Genomic DNA, 22,828 nt, shown 5'->3' on the forward strand with positions numbered 1-22,828 from the left:
CCACAGCGCCCCCTGCAGCCACATGTGGTTACTCCGCTTCCTGACCCAGAAGAGCTGCAGCTGCAACAAATCCACCAAACTCTCCATGATTCTTCATGTTTGAACAGATTCCTGCTGAATATTGGAGATAAACTCCAGTTTTTAATGACTTTAGAGTCTTTTTAACTGATCTGGGTTCAGCTTCACTCTTCAACTGGAGCTGAATGTGACTAGTTGAAGCCCTGAGTCAGTTCTTCTCACAGGAGATGGAACCCACTCACCAGAGTCACAGAGGACAGACTCTCAGGGTGAGAAGGGACTCACCCTGAGGGACTGGAAGAGAAACCTTCTCCATGCCACTAATCAAACTGCATCAAACAATTAAATCTTTATGAAATCCTACTCACATCACAGCTTTGACACATGGAGGGTTCGCCTGCTGCACCATGTATCCTGTGATGGGCTCAGTGATGGGATTTCTGTCGACCGTCTTGCAGCAGGTCGCCAGCTTCTGAGCTGAAGATGGATGAGAGAAGACCAGAGTTATCACAGGAGGACAAATCATCTGCAACATCCTGAAGCTTGTTTCTTGAAGACTCCGTCTTACCTGCCGACCCCGACTCCATCACAGCCACCAGGACGATGGCGACCAGTGCACTTCTCACCAGGTTTCCAGAGCTGATCATCTTTGATAAGTTAGAGTTGAGATTAATAAATACTGAACAGAGTGATTCGTTTTGTTCTGTCCTCTCCAGAGATCTTGGTGAACTGACAGACGTCTGAACACATCGGATATTTAAGACCTGGAAAAAGCAGAAGTGGTTAGTCATCTTTTCCAACTTGTTTCCATCGTCCCTCTTTTTTCTCAATGAATGACCAGCCGATTGTCACGAAATGACTGACAGGAAGCACTTTCATCATGAAAGTTAAGTCAAGGGTTTTCCAGTTTATCTGATTGCATGCATTGGTAATCGCTCAGCAGTCTGAGGTCATGGGCATGTTACAACTTGTTTCATCTGTAAGTTAAGTCTGACTCACTTCAAGGGTGTTTCATTTCTCAATAAGAATAAATAATGTTTAAGATATTTGACCCTCAAGGTGAATGTTTTCCTATCAAAGAGTTCAATTCAGTTTGGAGAATATATAACAACACACTCTTCTGTGAAGATAAACCAAAGCCTGTGAATCAATTCGACCTCGGCCTCGGATCCTTCCAGGTAGCGTGTGATGTGTTTCTAGATCTCACAGTGACCACAGCTTGTAGACCAGGACCTCGAGTGCATCATTACAAAGTGTTTTTAAATCTCTAAACGTTGTGTGTTTGTGTGTTTCAGGGTCTGATCGTGGCCGTCCTGTACTGCTTCCTGAACAGCGAGGTGAGTCTCCACACAGTGACACATTAACCTCATGATTCTCTGTCTCACAGACTTTTATCTTAACTTTGATTTGTGTACAATCAGGTCCAGAGCGAGCTGAGGAGGTCGTGGAGGGGCGTGTCCCTCAAGCAGTGGGTGGGGCGGGACTACAGGCCGCACGCCGCGTCGGTCGGTCGGAACGGCACCGAGAGCTCCACCCAGTTTCCCAGAAGCTCCCGCGCCCAGTCCATCCTGCAGACGGAGACCACCGTCCTCCGACCAGACGGAGACTCGAGGTCTGGACAGTGAAGCCACTGCAGAAGTGCCTGAAACCTGTATTCTCCCTAGTGGCCAGCAGGGGGCGACTCCTCTTGATGCAAAAAGATGTTTCTGTAGAAATTAATGTCTCGATCTCTGGTTTCAAGTCTTCAACACAACTGAGGTTCATTTTATAAATTATGGTCCATTTAGAGTCAGATAGACCAAAGAGCACGCAGTGGGGCGCAGGGTGATTGACAGCTAGTACCGTCCAATGGGTGCAGGTGGCAGGTGGAGGCGGGCTTGCAGCTCTCAAACCAACAGGTGGCGACGAGGGACGAGGACGTCTTTTTGTTTTTAAACTCTCAGAACTCGTATTCAAAGAGACGCCGGACACACAGAGACTTTCACCTGCATCTCAACCTGTGACTCACAGACGCTTCTGAGGAGAAAGACTTTTTCACCCTGGATTTTTCTGATTTCCCAGATTTCACAGTCCTTCGAACTGTTCCTGATGGAATCCCGTGGAGCAGAAAATGTACTCTCCCTCTATAATTTGATATTATTTCTGATATTCCTACATATTCTCTGTCATTTAAAAGTATTCCTCAGTCCCGGCTGAATGTATCACCTGCTGGTAACTTGCTCTGAAGTCTTTGTGTTAATGTCACTAAACATGTTACACAACTACATTTAAACTTTTTTAATCTTCAAAACAAATAGAATTAAACCCCAATTATTAAAAGCAAGCCATAAAGAAATGATGTAATAGAAATATGTTGTTTAATCACATTTATAACAAAGATATTACATAATGTGTTGGTGGAGAATCACAGATTTTGACAATCATAATTATAACATTAGTTTTAGTTTTTCTGGGCCCAGGGAAGCTGAGTATTTGTAATTATTCTTTTTACTTGTGGCCGATTCAAGTTAAGGATCTCACTTGTTTTCGTTTTCAACCCAATTATTGTACATTTAAATCCTTTTTACGAGTCTAAATTAAAAAAAAAAGAAGATTCTATAAAAACCTTTAAACCACCACAGAGATCTGGTCTGGAGGTCTGGCCGACCTCCTCGATGTCCACTGGGATGATGAAGAGCAGATTCATGTGGGAGGTGAGGGAACGTGTTACTGGGGCTCACGTGAGTCTGCAGAGTCCATGTTGTTGTTCATGTCTCTGAATACGGGCCAAATCCAAGTTCTTAAAAAAATATGTTATGTTCTGTATCTTAAACTATAATAAATTACTATAATTCGCTGCAGGTTTCATTAAAAAGCGAAGTGTAAACCTGTAATTTCATTTATTTTAAAAGCTTTTATTGTGAAGGCTGAGTCACGTTTGTGTTTTTGTTATTGGGACGATCATTTATTATATGAACAATAAAACCAAAACATTTGTGAGAATGAGGCAGACGAAGCTGAGACACTGAAGAAAGAACAACAGAGAGAAATGAGTTCTACAAACCAGTTCTGGTTTCGTTTAACTCATCTCTCCTGTTTATCTGCACTCGACAGTTCACACTGACCCGTGCTGCCAGAGGTCAGAGGTCAATGAGGAAGAGAGCATCTTGTTCCACTGGTAAACAGAAGAGAACAAACTCCGACTCTCTCTGTCCTACTGGGAGTGCTGGTATTGATTTAGGATTGGAGAAGTGGTTCTTCGCTCAGGTTGGAGTTTACAGAGCATTTTTAAAGAGGTCGGCTAAAAAGGTGAGAGTCAGTCGGCCGAGCCAAAGACAAGTGAGAGTGAAAACCTGATTGGTGAAGAGGAAGATGATAGAAAAGCAGAACACCAACCCAGGGAGGAAGAGGATTCTCCGGGGATATTTTAACATCACAATTTTAAAAAGATCTCAGCTACAAAAAAAATTCACTCAGCTAAATAAAGGAAGAAAGTTCAAGATGCTAGCAGGGAGCTAGCTAATGCGGCTAATGCTTTAGCTAAGCTATGAACTGTAAGTTCACTTCCTGGTGTCTGAAGTCATGATCATAGGTTTTAAATGTTTATTTAATTCAATTTAAGAATTTGTTATAGCTAATATTAACACGTGTTATTGGTGTTAATATTAATGAGTTTTTGTATTGTTAGTTTAGTCATACTTTTAAGAGATAAGATAAAACTTTATTGATCCACACGCTGGAGACATTCAGTTGCTACAGCAGCTGGTCGGACTGACAAGAGAATAAAACATATTTTAAAGAAAGTTAATAGAATAAGTATGTTTATCATAAACACCTTTCGCTGTAGTGGTTTATAAAGAAAAGTTATAAAGTGAAGTGCAGTGGCACAGGATGATGTCACAAGCAGGTCGAGAAACAGTTTGTTGTTAAATATATTGTGACAGTTTAAAAAGTTAAGCTAAGATCCACTGAGTCTCATTTTCTGCTCAGGATTAAAGAACAAATATTTTGTTATTGAAATATTATTTTTCTAAACCAGTAGAAGAAACTCTTTTCATTTTCCTTTCTGCCACTGGAAGTAGAAAATGGAGAACTTACGAACCACAGTGAATGTTTCAGTTCAGTTTTTGCTGTTGCTTCATCCCAGCACGTGTGACCAGCTGACACTGGTGCACCATTGATAATATCTCTGTCTTAGTCACCCTGAGCAGGAGGACGGTGGACAGGATCCTCGTGGACATTTCAAACGACGGACTGACCCTGATGTCATGTTTCATTCATCTGGATAAAAACTGAGGCTCACAGGCTGAAGGAATGAAGTCAGAGGAGAAACCAGTTCACAGGTGCAACATTTATTTCTGACCAACGTTTTCAAGAGTTGCACAGTCACAAGCTTTAAAATCAATAAATAATCCTAAACAGCTATATTTACTAAATACATTTGTGCTCTCTATCAGTATAAGCACATGACAATATTCATAGTGTTGTTTACAGTAACTTGTGAATACAAATTCTAATAAATACATCACTTCTTTCTTCTTTCAGCAATGGTCAATTAAATTAAACTAATAAATAGTTCCGGTCATAAAAACCTATTAAAAGAAACTAATAGAACAGTACTGTGCTTTTCAAGTGCTTTTTGTTTTAAAACATTTAGTTTACAGCAGTGTTGAGGCCAGAGGCGGTGACTTCTAGACGAAGGTCCTTGAAGGTGGAGGTGATGCTGCTCTACTGGTGGCTGCTGGAGGTGGAGGTTTCATCAGCAGGCATCTCAGATGTGGAGGAGATGGAGGGGAGAGCGGAGGAGGGGAGAGCGGAGGAGGGGAGGGAAGAGGAGGGAAGAGCAGAGGAGGGAAGAGTGGAGGAGGGAGGAGGAGCAGAGGATGATGAAGGGGAGGCGCTGGATGTGATGATGGAGAGGAGGGACACCGTGGGAGGAAGAGTCGACTGAGCTTTTGCTTTCCTGTGAGACGGATGATAAAAAGTAGACCGTGAGGGATTTGAAGAAGTTATGAATGAGTGATGATAAATGTGAGAATGTGGATAAATGAACAACAATCAGAAACTCACATGAATTCTCTGATCTTAGGTAGAACCCACTTAGCGTTGAGGTAACTGCAGTAGAGACCCGACTTTGTCTGAAAACTGCAAGAATCACAAACATATTCAACATTAGAACTTTCCACACTCGGACTAGGTTAAGCAACACTTTGTAACTTTTGCAGAGCCACAGCGCCCCCTGCAGCCACATGTGGTTACTCCGCTTCCTGACCCAGAAGAGCTGCAGCTGCAACAAATCCACCAAACTCTCCATGATTCTTCATGTTTGAACAGATTCCTGCTGAATATTGGAGATAAACTCCGGTTTTTAATGACTTTAGAGTCTTTTTAACTGATCTGGGTTCAGCTTCACTCTTCAACTGGAGCTGAATGTGACTAGTTGAAGCCCTGAGTCAGTTCTTCTCACAGGAGATGGAACCCACTCACCAGAGTCACAGAGGACAGACTCTCAGGGTGAGAAGGGACTCACCCTGAGGGACTGGAAGAGAAACCTTCTCCATGCCACTAATCAAACTGCATCAAACAATTAAATCTTTATGAAATCCTACTCACATCACAGCGTTGACACATGGGGGGTTCGCCTGCTGCACCATGTATCCTGTGATGGGCTCAGTGATGGGATTTCTGTTGACCGTCTTGCAGCAGGTCGCCAGCTTCTGAGCTGAAGATGGATGAGAGAAGACCAGAGTTATCACAGGAGGACAAATCATCTGCAACATCCTGAAGCTTGTTTCTTGAAGACTCCGTCTTACCTGCCGACCCCGACTCCACCACAGCCACCAGGACGATGGCGACCAGTGCACTTCTCACCAGGTTTCCAGAGCTGATCATCTTTGATAAGTTAGAGTTGAGATTAATAAATACTGAACAGAGTGATTCGTTTTGTTCTGTCCTCTCCAGAGATCTTGGTGAACTGACAGACATCTGAAAACATCGGATATTTAAGACCTGGAAAAAGCAGAAGTGGTTAGTCATCTTTTCCAACTTGTTTCCATCGTCCCTCTGTTTTCTCAATGAATGACCAGCCGATTGACGGGGGGGGGGGGGGGGGGGGGGTTTCCACGAATTGACTGACAGGAAGCACTTTCATCATGAACGTTAAGTCAAGGGTTTTCCAGTTTATCTGATTGCATGCATTGGTAATCGCTCAGCAGTCTGAGGTCATGGGCATGTTACAACTTGTTTCATCCGTAAGTTAAGTCTGTCTCACTTGAAGGGTGTTTCATTTCTCAATAAGAGATAGATATTTGACCCTCAAGGTGAATGTTTTCCTATCAAAGAGTTCAATTCAGTTTGAATAATATATAACAACACTTTATCTTCTGTGAAGTTAAACCAAAGCCTGTGAATCAACGAGCTCAGAGTCTGTTCCAAAACACATCTGGAGCAGTGAAGACAAGGCCTCAGTCGCACCAAATAAAATACGTCTTCTTTTATACTCTTCTTACTCCTCCTGATGTATTTTTATTGTTATGCAACAAATCTACACAACTATATACTGGGATATTCAAACCATAGACTGTAAATAAAGATGATTTAGGACGTGTCTCCTCTTTGTCCCAATATCCAGAAATGAAGCCAAAATATCATGGATACGAACGCTGCCATTTTGTGCAGCTGAATAAAACATTTAGAATATTTTTTCACTTTGATCTTCTCGTTCACTGGAATCCGAGGAGCACACGGCAGTAAGGCGGTGGTCTAGTGGCAGAAACTTGGACTATGGGCAGAGAAGGTCTCTGGTTCGTCTCTGGTTCGACTCCACGGAGAAACAACAAAAAGATTAACCTGGATTGATCTGTCCATGAATCCAAGAGGATTATCCCTACCCTGTCTAGTACCCCTGAGCAAGGCACCTTACTCCCCCAACATCTGCTCCCCGAGCGCCGTACATGGTCGCTCACTGCTCTGTGTGTCCTGCACCAGATGGGTCAAAAGCAGAGATTAAAGGTCCCTACCTGCGTGAGTGTGCCTCTGCATGTCTGTGCATGTGTTTGGGACGAATAAATGCATCTTAATCTTAATCTTAACGGTCCAGTCACCAGCTCACACACATGTCCCACAGACAGTGAACTGAACAGTGTGGGCATCAGAGACTGGGACTTCCAAGAAGAGCTGATGTGAGGCCGAATGGTGACAATGTGTTTCGATCAGAATTAGAGGAAGGAAGCAGGAGATGACAGGATGACACCGGGTCAGAAGCAGAAGCATCCTCATTCTTTCAGTTTTTGTTTTCTCAAAATATCAAACTGCAAAAGCAAAGGTGTCTTTGTTCACATCCATAAAATCAATGGAAGGCTTTTGGATCCTTTCAGAATTTGCTGGAAGCCGGAAAGCTGCTGAAGCACAGTTTGATCCAAGGAGAGTTTGACAAAGCGCCTTTGACATTTATGTTTAGTTTAGTGTGTAAAAGAGGAAAGGATCATGTGTCACTCGTACACATCTCCATCCATCAGGAGTCCCTCTCAACCAGAACAAGTCAGTGGGATAGGAAACGACCTGTCCCATCTGCTAACATGGAGGTTTGTGGCCTACACAGGGGCCAACCATCAGGGTGCGATGGAGACACTTTGTCTTCACGTCTGGGAGCCGTCATGTCGTCCATCTACGGTTCAATATGATATATGATATGATATCTTTAAACGTATTTCAGGGTTTAGGGTGGGGGTGATGGAGCAGGATCTCCTTGTGCCCATGTGGGTCTCCTCAAGGAGCTTCTCCTCAATGGTCTATGGCCGGTGCAGCATCACAGGGCCAAAGACCTCCAGTGGATCTTTTCCAAGAAACCCGTCGTCATCATCTCTGTGGAATATATCGGAGCAGAGAGTTTCGGGTTGAACTGGTAGTTTGAGGATTCCCCATCATAGAAGAATCAAACTGTAACTCAAAGCAGAGAAGTTTGTTTGTCTCTTAACCTCTAAGAATTAACTAATTCACCTAAATTCAACAGTTTTCTCTGCTCTTCACATTCCAGTGAGGAGCACTGGTTTCCAGCTTCTCCCACCAGGTTGGATTTGAGGCTCAGCACTTAGAGGAACAGAGGCTGAGCGGATGAGTGGCCACAAATTGAGATAAAATTCCCCACTGAGACTGTTAAGATTAAAATAAACCAGACTTCCTTCCTACTTTCCTTTTTCTCTGCTTGCAACACACCGGGTGTTTTAACCAGAGCTTCTCGTGCAGTCAGCAGTTTCTTACAGTTTCCCACTGAAGGAAAAACCTTAAAAAAGCCAAATTAGATTTCTGTGTGAAAGATTTCTGTCTAGTGTAAGCAAAGAGCTGAAGACAGAGCAGCAGCTGCATTCTTCTAATTCCAACCTTTTGAAATGATGTGTGCTTATGTCACTAAACATTTTAAAACCTCTGGTAACAGCACAAGAGATTTCTAACTGGTTTGCTCTGTTGCTGCATTTCACAGCTCCGTGCAGTTCTTTATTCTGTGTGCTCACTCTTCCATAAAGTTGTAACCGTCCACACAGACACCCAGACCTCCAGTAGTTAGAATCCTGCTAACTCCCAGACGGACAAACTAAAACACCTCTTTGTTAGTACAGGAGGTGGTGGTCTAGTGGCAGAAACTTGGACTATGGGCAGAGAAGGTCTCTGGTTCGACTCCACGGAGAGACAACAAAAAGACGAACCTGCATTGATCTGCCGAAAATCCAAGAGTCTCCCTACCCTGTCTAGTGCCCCTGAGCAAGGCACCTTGCTCCCCGAGCGCCATACATGGTCGCTCACTGCTCTGCGTGTCCTGCACCAGATGGGTCAAAAGCAGAAGTTACATTTCCCTACCTGCATGAGTGTGTCTGTGCATCTGTTTGGGACTAATAAATGCATTTTAATCTTAATTCAACTTCTCAGATAAATAAATGGACAGAAAGCTGGAATGATGAATAACGATTGTGATGAACTGTCAGTTTACGATGGAAACTATGTGACTTCATGGTTTCCATGCGTGAGGGTGAATGGTGTTTCCTTGAAACCGCCCGCCCCCCCCCCTCCCTCCGGTGAAACAACGATACAAGAAAAGAGGAAGCAAATACGCTGATTAAGACACTTTTGGAAGTATGACTGGGTCATGTGCCACACTGATCACCACCCAGGGTCTTATTCACACTTCCACCAGTGAAGACGTTATGGCCCATCATGCTGTGTCATGCTCTGCGGCTCTGGACCTGGTGACAGGATGGTCAGGTTTGTTGGTTTCACACCAGATGTAAGGGAAACTCATCTGCAGCTCGTGAACCGGGGACAGGTTGACGGACACTTTACTGCAGACGTCAACCTTCTCCACACTTTTCACTGCTGATACAGGTCGACAGCCAGAAAGAGAGAAATCCTCCCTCCCTCATGACACAGTCTGAATCAGAGGGTGGAGGGAGAAAGGAAGTGACATCACACCGGCTCATGTCTCTGATGAGTTACCGTCCACCACTGACAGCAGGGATGATGACTGAAGTCAATAAAATGAATTTATGTTAAATCTAAATTAATAAAAGTTTCTACAAGAACATGGTGGATTTAATTCCTCTTCATTTTCTTCACACAGGAACAAGCTCTGCTGATCATTTCCATGTGAAGCTCTGGGTAACTTGATTTAAGAGATGTTGCGTAAATAGTTTATGGTTATTAGTTATTCCTTTTCATCAAGTGAAATCTTTGAGCTTTGTGTTTTCACAAGAGGAAACAGGTTTTTATCATAAATAACATGATGGGTTTGAGTTGAAGTATCTGTCATCAGATCAGAATCATAATGAAAACAAAAGCTTTGTCATCAGCATCTGAATCTTCGTGTCAGACAGACAATGTTAAACACAGAGAATAGTTATAGATGCGATGTTAACCTTAAACGTTTCATGACTCTTGGTCTCCCCCTGGAGGTTAAAGTGAGGACTGACGTGTCTGAGACGCACAGAATCTGTTAAAACAATAATTGTCCCTGTAAAGATGAGACGGAGACAAGTCAGTTGATTGGTTGTCTCCACTTTGTCTCCATCTAGTGATCAAAAACAGAACCTGCAGCCAACCTGCCTTGCTTTAGGAAATAAACTCAAGGACTAAAAGTTAGAGCTTGGCAATGAAACAATATCAATCAGTAAGTTTCATGAATAGGATAGCAATATACATATCGATATGTTTTGCTGTGAGGATTGAGGAGTTATGACAAACAATTGATTGACCTGAGATTTGTAAAAATGTGTTAAAAGTGTTTTCTGTCGATAAAGAAAAGTTTAAAAGCACAACTTTCCCTCAGGAGCAATAATCCGTCTTTAAACTTGATACAAATAAAGTAATATTTAACATCTATCCTGGTACTTATTGATATCGATGAATTTGAGCATTGATATCTTGACATAATTTATTTGACATCTCACCCATTGAACAGAATCAAAATTGATTTATAAGTGAAATCTGTCTAAATATGGTTTTGTTTTGTTTACAGAAGTGTCACAGCATTCACTCAATATCTCGGTGGAAGGAAATCCCGAGTTCATGCAGTGAATCACCTCCTCACTGGGAAGTCTGGGACAGACCCGGACGCTGCAGGTTTTGAAACAATGAGTCATTTGTATTTTTATTCTCATAATTGTTGATGATTTATTCAAGAATCCAAAAAAATGTCATTCCAGGTTCAAAAAGTACAACTCATTTGTGTAACTTGCGGCTTTACTGCCAAATAAATACTTTTAGTGGTATATAAAATTAAATACAAAAATATGTATAATTTTAAATAGTCAATAGAGTAAACAGCATAAATAATAAATCAGCTCCACAGTGTTGCTCCGTCATTGTCATCATCGGCGAGAAATACGTGAACGGCACGGAATCTGCAATGTAGAGGAGAGGAAACAGGAAAGCATAATTAGATAAGTCTGAAAAAAATCAGGAAATGCTTGATCATCTGTTGTAATGATAAACTGAACTCTTTTATTTATAGCTTCTTTTAATTCCACTCGTTTTCTACCCATTTAAAGAGAAGCATGTGTACAGCTCTATAGAATACAAGGGATATCCACCATCTTAGTAATTATCTCTGTAACACCACTGTTTAAAGATACTGTTAAAGATAATGTAGTACACGTGAAAGTTAATATTAGTAAAATGTGCATACTTCATATAAGTACATGACTGATATTAACAGATAGATATAATTTCATGTTATAGTTGTTTGCTGAGGAGCTAATTTCATTGCGTTATTCACTGTTGCTTAGTTTGTAATATATAACATAATTTATATCTAGGTCCTAATGAAACCTGACATAGTTTAGTTTAGTTGAAAACTGTTTTGATTCTCCAGACCTAAACAAATACTCTCAATGTACTGATGAATATCAGATTGTTTTACTGAATAAACTCATCTGCACATTCACTGTTAATGATGTTTTAATGTGTGATTCTTACCTTTTTATCGCGTACAAAGTTTTTGGGTTTGATGCACGACCAGTTTCCTGTCATTTTGATTTTAACCCTACAGAAAGGAAACAAATGCACAAAACAATTAGACATGCAGCTGGCACGTTGAGACATTTTACAGCTTAGTTGTTGCAAGATCACGAGAGTTGAGAATCATTCAAACAGTCATGGTCCTGTGCAACCACACCTAACCTCAATGAAGCTAAAGAGTTTTAACGTGGTGTGTACTCACATGTAGGCGTCCACCTTACAGGGTCCGTTTTTCTTCAGGTGAAGACACTTGTTGTAAGGTCTCGTCACAGTGCTGAAATTGTGACAGCAGTTAGGATCGATAAATCTAACTGCTGAAACACACACAGAGAAAAAGAGAGAGACACACTGTCATTACTCAGTACTTTACACCACACGTCATCGGGGAAGAAGGGAATGACTTCAGGTCAATGTCAGACGACATTAATAAAGTTTATTTATCTTAACTCAATCCCAGAACAGGCTTTCTCCTCCGTGTGTTTGGAACTTTACATAACAACGTTCACATTATCGAGATCTGCAGGTGGAAAAGTTTGAGAACTAAGTTCACTTTATTAAAAAAAGGTTTTAGAAAAGTACAAAAATCTATTTTAAAATATTTTATGACATAAACGAATAATCAAGATATATCAGCAATTAGTCGATTCTATTTATCAACAAAAATGGTTTGCTTAATATTTCATACCTTCATCCCAGTGTGATCATGTAGTTAAACATGTGTGGCATTAAACAGCCTTATTAAGTCTTTAATTTATCTCTGTATAATACTCATTAAATAGTTATTGAAAATATCATTAAGCCTCATTATTCATTGAAGTTTTGGTGTATTTGCATTCTGGGATTTCTCCTTGGTTCAGGCTGCAGGAAGAAAGTATTCAAAGTGATTAATCTCCTGTTTACTGTTTTGATAAATTGATTAATGGTTTTGTCTATATTGTGTAATATAGTGTATTAGAGTTTATTCAGTTTATTATCATATCACACAAAGAAAATAAGCAGATTCTTACACAGCAAACCAACATTTTAGATAAAGAAATTATTCAAATGTTTTGCAATAAATATTCTGTTGATGTACAAATTGATTAATCGACTATTCATGTCAGGTGTGATCTCTGCTGCAGTCAGCTGCTCCCTCTTTTCAATGGATTCAAATTCCATATGCACACATTTTACACAAAGCAGAAAACAAGTGTCAATCACACATTACCTTGTGACGTGGAGACGATCATAACAGCAGCCAGAGTCAGAAGGAAAATCCAGCGTCCAGAATCCGTGGTCCACATCTTCAAACAGTGACTGGATCAGAGCTGCACTCGTCTTCACTGTTCAGCTCGTTAACTGCTCCGAGTCCAATAGTGACGGAGGCCGGGGGGGCAGTCTTATATGCAGCAGCTTCATGCAAGAAAGAGGAACCACCGCTGTCACCAGCAACGTTTCTGGAATGGAAATAACTGCGCTGCCCTGATGACAAGATGGGAGATAAAGACTCACACAGACTCAGGAGGTCTTGGAATATGTTGCCATGTCCATATATGATCAGGTTCTTTAACATGTCGTGACAGGGTTTAATCTCTGGCTGCTGTGGTTTCTCTGGTTTCCAGTTGATAAAGCCACGTTTCACTGATGCTTCCATCCAGAGTTCACAGGCGGAAGAATAAAACACGATATCAAGGACTTCGTGACAAGCAGCTTATCACAGCAAGAAATGTGAGCCTGTCGACCAAAAGCCTCTGAAGTGGATTCAGTTATAAAGTTATTCAAAATGTTCTTGGAGGCAAAACTTCAACCAGGTCGTTAAAGAAGAATCGATTAATAAAGCAATGGCCTACTTTTTGAAATCATTAATAATAGTGTCTTTCTAGTGTGTGATGAACCAATCACGAGCAGGTCGGTCAATTATGACCTTTCACCCTGTTTCTACATCATCAAATAACAAGTTAGAACCAAACCTACCGGAAACATCGACATTTGAAAATCAGTGAGACACGAACCTCCTGAAATGACCGAAACAGAAAAATGTATTTAATGTGAGCTTTGCCTTTTTAGTTTGGTCTATGTCCCATCTGCTAACATGACTGAGATGGTGTTTAAGACCTCGATCAACAACCATCAAGAGGTGATCAAGAAGTTTGGACTTCTCTTTAACCCCGTCTCTGGGTTATATAGAGTTGAACTATGAGTACAATTGATTTCTCTTGTGTTAGTAATAATCGATTCTCTTTCAATTCTCCTTTTTAAACCCACAGAACAACTTCCACTTTCAGGGAGAGCCTCAGTCAACCACACCCGGTCAGGTCATGTCTCATTCACTGATACATTAGTTTAGTCAGAATTGGAACTGAAACAATGACCTCTACTAAACAATATACCACTGTACTTAATCATAGGCCTTTGCAGCCAACTGTGAAAACACGTAAGCAGAATATATGACCAAAACATGATGGAGATAAAGGGGTTTTCTTACTTTTTAACCCAGTTGAGAATTTATCAAATGGAAAACACTGAATTTATAGGATTCAATAGATTAAATATGGTTCTTCATTTGTGGTTATTTGGGGTTTGAAGTTTCACTGACACGGTTGAATAACTAAATGTTGCAACAGATCATCTGAGTTCTTCGATGCCGATTGAATTAAAGGAAATCGTTGAATTCTGAACTTTCAGCCACTTCCTTATTGGTCTCCAGTTTGATTATTACTCCACAGATCCAGACATTTATCAATGATTTCAGGGAGCAGGATCAGTTTATTTTCAGAATCAGAATCAGAATCAGAAGTATTTTATTGCCAAGTAGGTTTACACCTAAAAGGAATTTACTCTGGTTATTGGTGCATACAATGAACATAGAAACATAAAACGCAATAAATACAACACACATAGGAAAAGCAAAACAAATTAGAAAACCAGTATATATTTACGCACTGTTTACTTCTTATTTACTCACTTTTTTCCAATATTTATACAAAGTAGCATTTATTTTGACATAAACATTTCTGAATAAAAATATATGAAAGATAAAAGATATAAAAAGTGAAGTAAAAAGTGAAATGCAAAATGCAAAACAGTAAACAGTGTCCGATTGCAATATGTAATGTAATACAGTATTATATAATATGAGATAATGTGTTAATTTGACACATCCTTGAGGAGTGGGGGTAGAATAAAAGTCCGAGTCAGGTGGGGGTCCCGGGCCTTGTTGATGAGGCCAACTCCAGCCGGGAAGAAGCTGGTCTTGTGGCGGGCGGTTTTGGTCCTGATGGAAGAGCCTCAAAGAGTTTGTGACCCGGGTGGGAAGGATCAGCCACAATCTTACCTGCACGCCTCAGGGACCTAGAGGCAACAGGTCCTGTAGAGATGGCAGATTGCAGCCGATCACCTTCTCAACGGATGATACGCTGCTGCCTCCTTGTATGTGTGTGAAACTGAAGGGAATCCCCCAAACACATGTCCTGCTCGGAGACACATTAAGAATATCACCCACAGACTGGCCAGACGACTATCTTTAGCATCCAGTGCTACTACAATAACCTCAGACACCAGTCATGTTAGCATGACTGGTGTCTGAGGAATTACTCACACACATGGAATGTAGCTGCAGCAAATAACATTTCTTTAACTTTAAAGTTACATTACTCTGTAGTCTTCTGAACTCAGCGCCCCCTATTGGCTTATCTCTGTCTCGCGGTCTTGATGGAGCCGCGGTTACAGCCCAGTTAAAATATGTAGACTTTAAAATATGTGGCTGCTTTTCATAAGGCGTTCAAAACTGTTGAAGCATTAGAGAAACTGAAACACTGACAAGTTGAGATATGACAAAGTGACCGTTCTTTTTAAATTAATAAAGATAGAGATATGTAACCAGACCATCACGGTCAGACGAAACAAAAGCACAGGCAGCACCGAGCGTCATAGTTTGAAAAGAGGAAGCTAGTAAAGATGGAGGACACCGTTTCCTTCCACTTTCCAGAAGTGAAGCCAGAATAACTGGGATATAAACACTGCCATTTACACTTTAACCCTAAAAGTGTAAAGTCCTGGCCAGTGAGGAAGACGAAGGGAAAGCAGGAATAGTGAGGAAGAAAGACAAAGGTAAAGACAACATGAATGAATTGATGGTATCTTTGTGTTTTCGTCATGCAAACTTTTCTATTTGTGTGTCTCTGCATCTATTTTAACCGACACACTAATATAAAAGACTGGAATGACGAGTCCTCTCTTCCTCTTCTTCGTTTACGCAGCGTGTTCTCCGACAGCGTCACACGGACTTTCATCATCGCCGCACATGCAAACACGGGTGTCAACACGTGACATATTCCTCTACATTTATTATGAAGTTTATAATGACACAAAGAGGAGTTTAAATTATACATTCTACAAATTTTCCGTCAGTGCATGTGATTAACCCCACAAACCCAAAGTAGTATTAGTATTTGTTTTACTTCAACACAATCGCATAAGTAATATCCAGTCGGTTTGACATATTACATGCTAACTCATATTAAAGTACTAATCTCTTCAGCTCTGTCAAAGTTAATGTTTTAAGTCTTTCTTGGAACCTTCAAATTATATTAACACCTTTTCAACTACTACACAATCTTAAAATACATTTAGCAATTCATGGATATTTAATAGCAAGTACACCACTTATCCTTTAATCTAATTATTATAACCAATTGTGTAAGACTCTAATTGACATTTCTGGTAATTTGTATGAGTAACGTTCAATTCAGTTCAATGCCTTTATTATCAGTGCATAGTTTACACACAACAGATGCACACACACACACATTCGAGTTTATAAATACATATATAAACAATAGATTTAATAATAATAAAGGGTATTTAAACAGATGATAATTTGTATATTGCACGTGATATTATATAAACTAAATCAGCTGTGTAATTTTAGAATGGTTCAAAGTAAATAAATAAATCGATTTTAAAATAACCGCGGTGCGTGCTCTCGCGAGACGTGTGCAACAGCGCCCCCTTGTTTGTGGAGCGGCGACGGGCGGTATGAGGAATGCCGTGCGGCTAACGATAGCAACATCCACGAGTGGGGATTTAATTCACTCCCGGTCCTCGGTTCCTCCGGAGCTCGAGCACCAGCCGCCGCGGGACACGACCCCGTCTGTACCCGCGGGTTCCCCTGCTTCGTTCCCGCCAAGGCGAGCAGCGGCCGCGGCGGAGCCCCGCTACTCCCGAGCAGAGGGGAGCGGCCTGCTTCTGTAGGCGGCTTCCCGGTGCCGCTCAGGCGGCCAGCGCTGTCACGAGAGCCCGCTGCTCCCGCTGGCTGGTTGTTCCGTGCGCCGAGAGAAGCGTGGGAGCCGAGAAACCCGTTTTACTCTGATAATCACCCCGTGTCTTCCTCCACCCGCCGCCGCCGCCACCTGCGACCCGCAGCCGCCGGGGTTCCTCCTCCGGGGGCAGCGTCCGGAGCCGGGGCGGCCTGTTTTGTTTTCGAGCCGCCGCCATGAATCTCCGCGAACAATAACAAGAGCCGTGACGAGCCCCCGCAGGCGGTGCACCGCGGAGCCGAGCCGCGCACCCGGCCGCGGGGGATGAGACACGCGCCGTGCAGCACCGCCAGCCTCCAGGACGAGCATGCATGTGGACCGTGGGACCTCCGGGGGGAAAGCTTTGCAGACGGGATCAGTTTGTCAAGAGAGCCCGCGTTTGATGCTCCGAGGCGCTGCGAGCTAACCGGCCGTCAGCACCGTTAACGGGCCCCGGAGGAGCAGAGGGCTCCGCGCGGCGTGTATGGAAACCCCCGCCCCGGATCAACCGACGTGTTTACGCATGCCTGTGAGCTCACGGCCCCATCGGCAGCAGCGGTTCTTTTCCAGCCGGGACCCGCGGAGCATGGGTCGGATGTGACTGGGGGCTGTGCTCCGTGCACAGACGGCCGCATGTGTGGCTCTACCGCCGGGACACCGACACCCTGACACCCCCTCTATGCGCCCCGCCAAGCCCCCCGGACTCCCGCTGACAGAAGCACGCGCGTGTCACCGGGTGGCTCTTGTGTTTTTTAACGTATTAACGACTCTCTCTGGAGCGGACCGGAGCCCCGGGGCCAGGCAGCGGAGATGAACCCGGTGAACGCGACCTCTCTCTACGTGTCCGCGAGTCGCTCGGTGCTGCGGTGCGACCCCCGAGACCCCCGGGCCCTCGCGGAGCTCTGCCGGCTGCTGCCCTTCTTCCGTCAGTCCCTGTCCTGCCTGGTCTGCGGTCAGTGCCTTTTATTATTAATCACTTTAATCACGTTCTTTCCTGTGTATGTGTGTGTTTGTGTGTCTGTGCGTGTTCTCTAACGTGTGTTGCTGTCAGCTGTGCGCGCACTGGGGGCGAGCCTTTTAAATAGTGATGCATTCGAGGACAGTTGGAAATATGAGAATCAGCCTCTTTTGCGTAATCGGAAGTGTTGGTAGATGTAAACAAGTCTTTCTCTTAAGCACAGATCTATTTTGTCCACATACCCGTTGCTCTCCTTTATCTTCCATATATTATTTTGTACATACAAGTATTTATAGTAATCTCATATAAAATAGACCGAATGAAAACCCATTGTTTTGCCAGTGAGTCCTGTTTCTGAAACGTGACAACAGAGATTCCCGAAGCTTGGTGAACGCATCACAGCTACACCCACCTGACACACCCCCCCTCTGAGCGAACACGCGCTTCACCCCTGGAATCTGTCAAAAAGTTAAATATATCCTCTTTAATTAAAAGAAGGGGAGAAAACCAGGGTTCAGAACACACCTCTTTATTTGCAGAATGTAAATGTGACCACAGGAGATCCACTTCAGTCTCTGCTGCTGTAAATAAATACTGCCCTGGATTTATTTAGGTATTATCTTTAATGCATGGTTTCTCCTCCTCATTCATAATGCAGCGACTCCCCCTTCGTCCCAGTGTGTGGAGGAGCTGTGTTTTTGTGTTCTTGTTGTGTTGGTGGCTCTTCAGGTGACACTTCGTGCACCGCTCCTCAGTAAACACACAGATACGTCGATTTATATCTGAATTATTGATGTTTCATTTTACATTTCCCCGACTGGGTGTGAGGTGAAGATGATGAACACTCACAGACAACCCGGCCGTCTTCACTGTGAACCTTAATAATACATCGATGTGAAGGCACTCCAAACACTGTGTTGTGTATCTGCGTTGTGCAGTTGTGTTGGGTTTATCCCACCGGCAGCCCTGAATGGACCTTCACCCCCCCCCCCCCGATCTGCAGCTGCACTCCCTGGTGACCAGCGTCGCTCAGGAAGCTGGTCTCAAAGAGCGGGTTGTCAGCCGCCGGGCGAGTTGCCACGCTCCGCTCAGGTCGGGGGGGGGGGCGTATCAGTTCAGGAAGCTACTGCAGCACAGCAGATGAGGAAGTGAGGGTTTGTAAAACGTGTAAAGTCACGACCGCAGCTTGTCCGGAGCAGAGATGATTCTGTCGGATGAGGATTTCATTGCCCTGCTTGTGTTGGCAGACGCTGCTGCTTCTTCTGGATCCTGTGAGCGTCAGGGGATTAATCATCACTGTAAGCTGATGTGCACTGTTCCTGTGAAGTGTGTTAATGTTATCAATCATCTCCCCCCCCCCCCCCGGCCTGCAGGTAACCTGCTGCAGGACCCCATCGCTCCCACCGACTCGTCCTGTCAGCACTACGTCTGTCGGGGCTGTAAGGGTCAGAGGATGCAGCTGAAGCCCTCCTGTAGCTGGTGTAAGGACTACTCCCGCTTTGAGGAGAACAGGCAGCTGTCTCTGCTTGTCCACTGCTACAGGAAGCTCTGTCTCTACATCACCCAGTCGCCCCTCGCCCCTCACATAGCCAGCGCCGCCAGCGACTCGCCGGATCTCCAGGCCATCCTCAACGAGGGCCTGAAGTTGGCCGAGAGCGAGCCGGAGGCGGAGGACGTCTCGGAGTCGGGGGGGCTGTCTCAAACGGCCTCCACCTCGGACGTGCTCCATCCCAACGAAGCTTCTCCTGAGAAGGAGCTCAGGGGGGAGGAGCCGAGCATCAACGGACTCCATGGCTGCAACGGGCTGGTCAGCTCGGACTCTCTGCAGCCCGTCATCATAGACTCGGGGGGCGGGGCCGTGAAGCAGGAAAGCTTCTCCACGGAGATCCCGGTGTGTGTGGGCGTCACCGGGGCCGGGGGGGCGGGGCTCTGTGACATCAGCAGCTTCGGGGACGACCTGAAGCAGGGGCCGTTGTTGCTGAGTGTGGAGGAGGTGCTCAGGACTCTGGAGACGGACTCGGACCCGGACCCCGGCCCTGAGCCCACCCCCCAGCCAGACTGCCCCCCCTCTGTACCCCAGTCAAGCCTCAACGGGCAGCACTGCCCGTCTGGCCCGGACTCCTCCCGCCTCATCCCCTCCCTCCCCCCAGAGAACAGCCCCCGCCCCCTCCAGTCCCACCCGCAGCCCTCCTTGCAGCCCCCCCCTCAGCCCTCCACAGTCATCCCTCGAGCCCCCCCTCGGTGCCACCGCAAGCGCTCCCGCTCAGAAAGCGACAGCGAGAAGGTGCAGCCCCTCCCCATCTCCAGCCTCTTACAAGGGCCCCCCCTCGGTGCCAACAGCTCCCCCCACCACCCCAACCCGGGTGCCACCACCAAGCAGGAGCCTACGTTTCCTGCAGTCTCCCCCCACCCTCACCCTCACCTGGCCCCGGTGCCGAATGGCGGCCCCCCTAAAGTGGGGAAGACTGTGCTGGTCTCCAACAAGGCACTGAAAAAGACAGTGGAGCATCACGGGTCCACAAAGAAGGCTTACACCAAAGCCAGGCAGGGGGCTCCCAAGCCTCGTGCACAGGCCCGTGACCGCCTGCCCCCTCACCCCCACCCCCTGACACACCCACCCAGCCCCTCAAAGCCACTGTACAAGAAGCCTGTGGAGAAGAAGGGCTGCAAGTGCGGCCGAGCCACACAGAACCCCTCGGTGTTGACCTGCAGGGGGCAGCGCTGCCCCTGCTACTCCAACCGCAAGGTGAGAACAACACAAACACAACCTAACATGTACACATCTCAACAAACTGCCGGTTTGTGCAATTTAACTGACAACTTGTGTTTGTTAGCGGTTTAAAATAGTTTTATCTCTTACACGGGAAGAAACCGTTCTCTCAAATACTTTAAATGACGTCTCATCAGACCTGTTGTTATTGTTTATTGTTGTTGTGTTCGCAGGCGTGTCTGGACTGTATCTGCCGCGGCTGCCAGAACTCCTACATGGCCAACGGAGAGAAGAAGCTCGAAGCCTTCGCCGTGCCGGAGAAAGCTCTGGAACAAACCCGACTCACGCTGGGAATCAACCTCACCAGTATCACGGCGGCGGCCCTCCGCAGCCCGACCACCAGCTCCCCCGGAAACACACTCCTCAACGTCAGCACCGCCACGGGCACCCCCGTCACAGCCAGCTTCCTGTCGGGGGCGGGCCACGACAACAGGGGCTTCGATGACTCACTGGAGATGCGGTTTGACTGTTGAGGCTCCGCCCCTCCTCCTGTCAGTCGTATCGCACATTCCCCCGCCCCGCCCACAAGACGTTTTCCATCGGGTCGTGTCAGGGACCTGCAGAGGCGGAACCAGAACAAGGCAGCTACAGTGACAGGCGGTAGTGAGGGTCACCAGCTGGAGACCAGGGGTCGCCCTCCGTCCATCGCCCGGACCTGCACCATGTTGTGGAAGAGGAGAAGGAGAAGAAGGAGGAGATGTAGCGTCACTGTATGTGCAGAGGTTTCATTTCAGAGGGGATAGTTTCTGTTCTCTAGTATGGGTAACGTGTAGAGCATGTTGTGTAGCTCAGTGGGGGGTGTTGACCTCGGTCACGGCCTCTGTGTTTGTGTCTGTGTGAGAGCGAGTGTGTGTGTGTGTGTGTGTGTGTGTGTGAGGGGAAGGCTTTGGTTGGAGATGAACATTATTAGCAGGAACAGAGACATCACCATCATCATCAGAGACGTGTAATTTATATAAAGGAAAGAACTTTTTGTACGTGGACTCATCAGTTTCCATTTGAGAAAACATTTTATGATATATTTTATAAGTTCAAATCGATGGAGGCCGAGGCAGAGCTGCTTTGAACCGGAGCTTTTTCACACGGGTGAACGTTGACTCGTGTTTTATAAAGATGAGATCATACCAGTCTGCTACGTGAAAATGTAATGCTCAAATCTCTGATATCTTAAACTGCAAAGAAACTTCTAAACATCAGGTTTGAATATGAATCCTGCTACAAAGTTGTTGTGACTAAAAAAAAAAAAAAGAAGCCTTTTAAATGTGTCATGGATGAACCGGTGGTGGAGACAGAAGAGGAAACTTCTCTGGTTTGTTGTTGACTGAAGCACTTTTCTCACTTTCTCACCCCGTCCACACATTTTCAAGCCGCCACGTTTCGTCCCTGTGTTAAAGTCTCTGGTTGATCGCAGCCTCCTCGCTCTGGGTTCCACCAGATTTTCTCAAAGCTCCACTCACGCTGCTAACCCCCCCCCCCCCCCCCCCCGGAGGACTGAAGAAGGAGAGCGCAGCTGGTTTCCTCGTCTTTCTGTTCAGTCCGTTAACAACACTTGCAGTATTTATTGGATGTCCCCTGACGCGAGGACAGGTGTCGGGCTTCGCTTTCACCTCCTCTGCCTGTCCGGTCTGTCCCTCCGGTTTGGACCGTCTCTGTCTCGGTTACGTTGCCGTCTTCTTCTTAGTGTGAGTTCCTGGTGTCTCCAAACGATTTGTGTTCTCCCTCGGGGCATTTAAATACCTGTAATATAACTGTAACATATTTCCACAAAAAAGAAAGAAAATCAAAAACTTACCAAAGTGTTGTGTGGTTATTCGTTTTCCTTCTGGATGTTGTTGCTTTGTCTCTCTGCAGCTTCCAATGTGCACCAGCAGGGGGCGCAGCATCCCTGTAAACGTCCAACGATGCAACTGGAACAACTTTTTATTACTTAACGTCGCTGCTGCTCTGTCAAATTTAAAAACGTGGACAAATGTTTACGAGTTGTTTGTTTACAGACGTCTTTGCTCCTTCCTTCTTTTAGAAAGTGCATTTTCTTTCCAATTTAAGGTTAATACTGAATATACGTTGTGTTTTTTATTTAATGGTTTTTACACATCACAGCTTTGCTTCTGATGCACTGGGAATTTAAATGTTCACACTCAAAGTACAAGACAAACAATTTACAAAATTTAAATAGAGAGATATTAAATTGAATCTATAAAATCCGTACCAAACCATAATTGGTGCAGATTTATCGTAAAGTTTTGTTTATTTGTTTCCTGGGTGCATTGTGTAAAAAACTAAATCCTATAGATGTTGTTATGACTTTGTTTTGTATCTTGA

At 44.7% G+C, this 22,828-nt stretch overlaps 2 protein-coding genes across 2 annotated transcripts; both read left to right on the forward strand.

The window, feature by feature from the left end:
* The first annotated feature begins 970 nt into the window (after nt 1-970).
* On the forward strand, nt 971-2,341 carry LOC133933035 (vasoactive intestinal polypeptide receptor 2-like). The gene is made up of 3 exons (XM_062379989.1): nt 971-997; nt 1,314-1,355; nt 1,440-2,341. The coding sequence occupies exons 1-3, from the start codon at nt 971-973 to the stop codon at nt 1,641-1,643; spliced, it is 273 nt and encodes a 90-aa protein (XP_062235973.1). The 3' UTR covers nt 1,644-2,341.
* Nucleotides 2,342-16,287: 13,946 nt separating this feature from the next.
* On the forward strand, nt 16,288-22,439 carry LOC133932899 (E3 ubiquitin-protein ligase MSL2-like). Its single transcript, XM_062379781.1, has 3 exons — nt 16,288-17,730; nt 19,110-20,482; nt 20,680-22,439. Exons 1-3 carry the CDS (start codon nt 17,589-17,591, stop codon nt 20,977-20,979), a joined length of 1,815 nt encoding a protein of 604 aa, XP_062235765.1. The 5' UTR covers nt 16,288-17,588; the 3' UTR covers nt 20,980-22,439.
* The last annotated feature ends 389 nt before the right edge of the window (nt 22,440-22,828 follow it).

The sequence above is a fragment of the Platichthys flesus genome, chromosome 21, assembly GCF_949316205.1.
Source record: "Platichthys flesus chromosome 21, fPlaFle2.1, whole genome shotgun sequence".
Taxonomy (NCBI): Eukaryota; Metazoa; Chordata; class Actinopteri; order Pleuronectiformes; family Pleuronectidae; genus Platichthys; species Platichthys flesus.

What these genes read in the sequence shown, in the direction of transcription:
- LOC133933035 (XM_062379989.1), top strand. Translation starts at nt 971, where the DNA reads ATGGGCATGTTACAACTTGTTTCATCT. An exon ending in TGTTACAACTTGTTTCATCT is followed by an intron (nt 998 to 1,313) that starts GTAAGTTAAGTC and finishes TGTGTGTTTCAG; the next exon opens with GGTCTGATCGTGGCCGTCCT. An exon ending in ACTGCTTCCTGAACAGCGAG is followed by an intron (nt 1,356 to 1,439) that starts GTGAGTCTCCAC and finishes GTGTACAATCAG; the next exon opens with GTCCAGAGCGAGCTGAGGAG.
- LOC133932899 (XM_062379781.1), top strand. Translation starts at nt 17,589, where the DNA reads ATGAACCCGGTGAACGCGACCTCTCTCTACGTGTCCGCGAGTCGCTCG. An exon ending in CCTGTCCTGCCTGGTCTGCG is followed by an intron (nt 17,731 to 19,109) that starts GTCAGTGCCTTT and finishes CCCGGCCTGCAG; the next exon opens with GTAACCTGCTGCAGGACCCC. An exon ending in CCTGCTACTCCAACCGCAAG is followed by an intron (nt 20,483 to 20,679) that starts GTGAGAACAACA and finishes TTGTGTTCGCAG; the next exon opens with GCGTGTCTGGACTGTATCTG.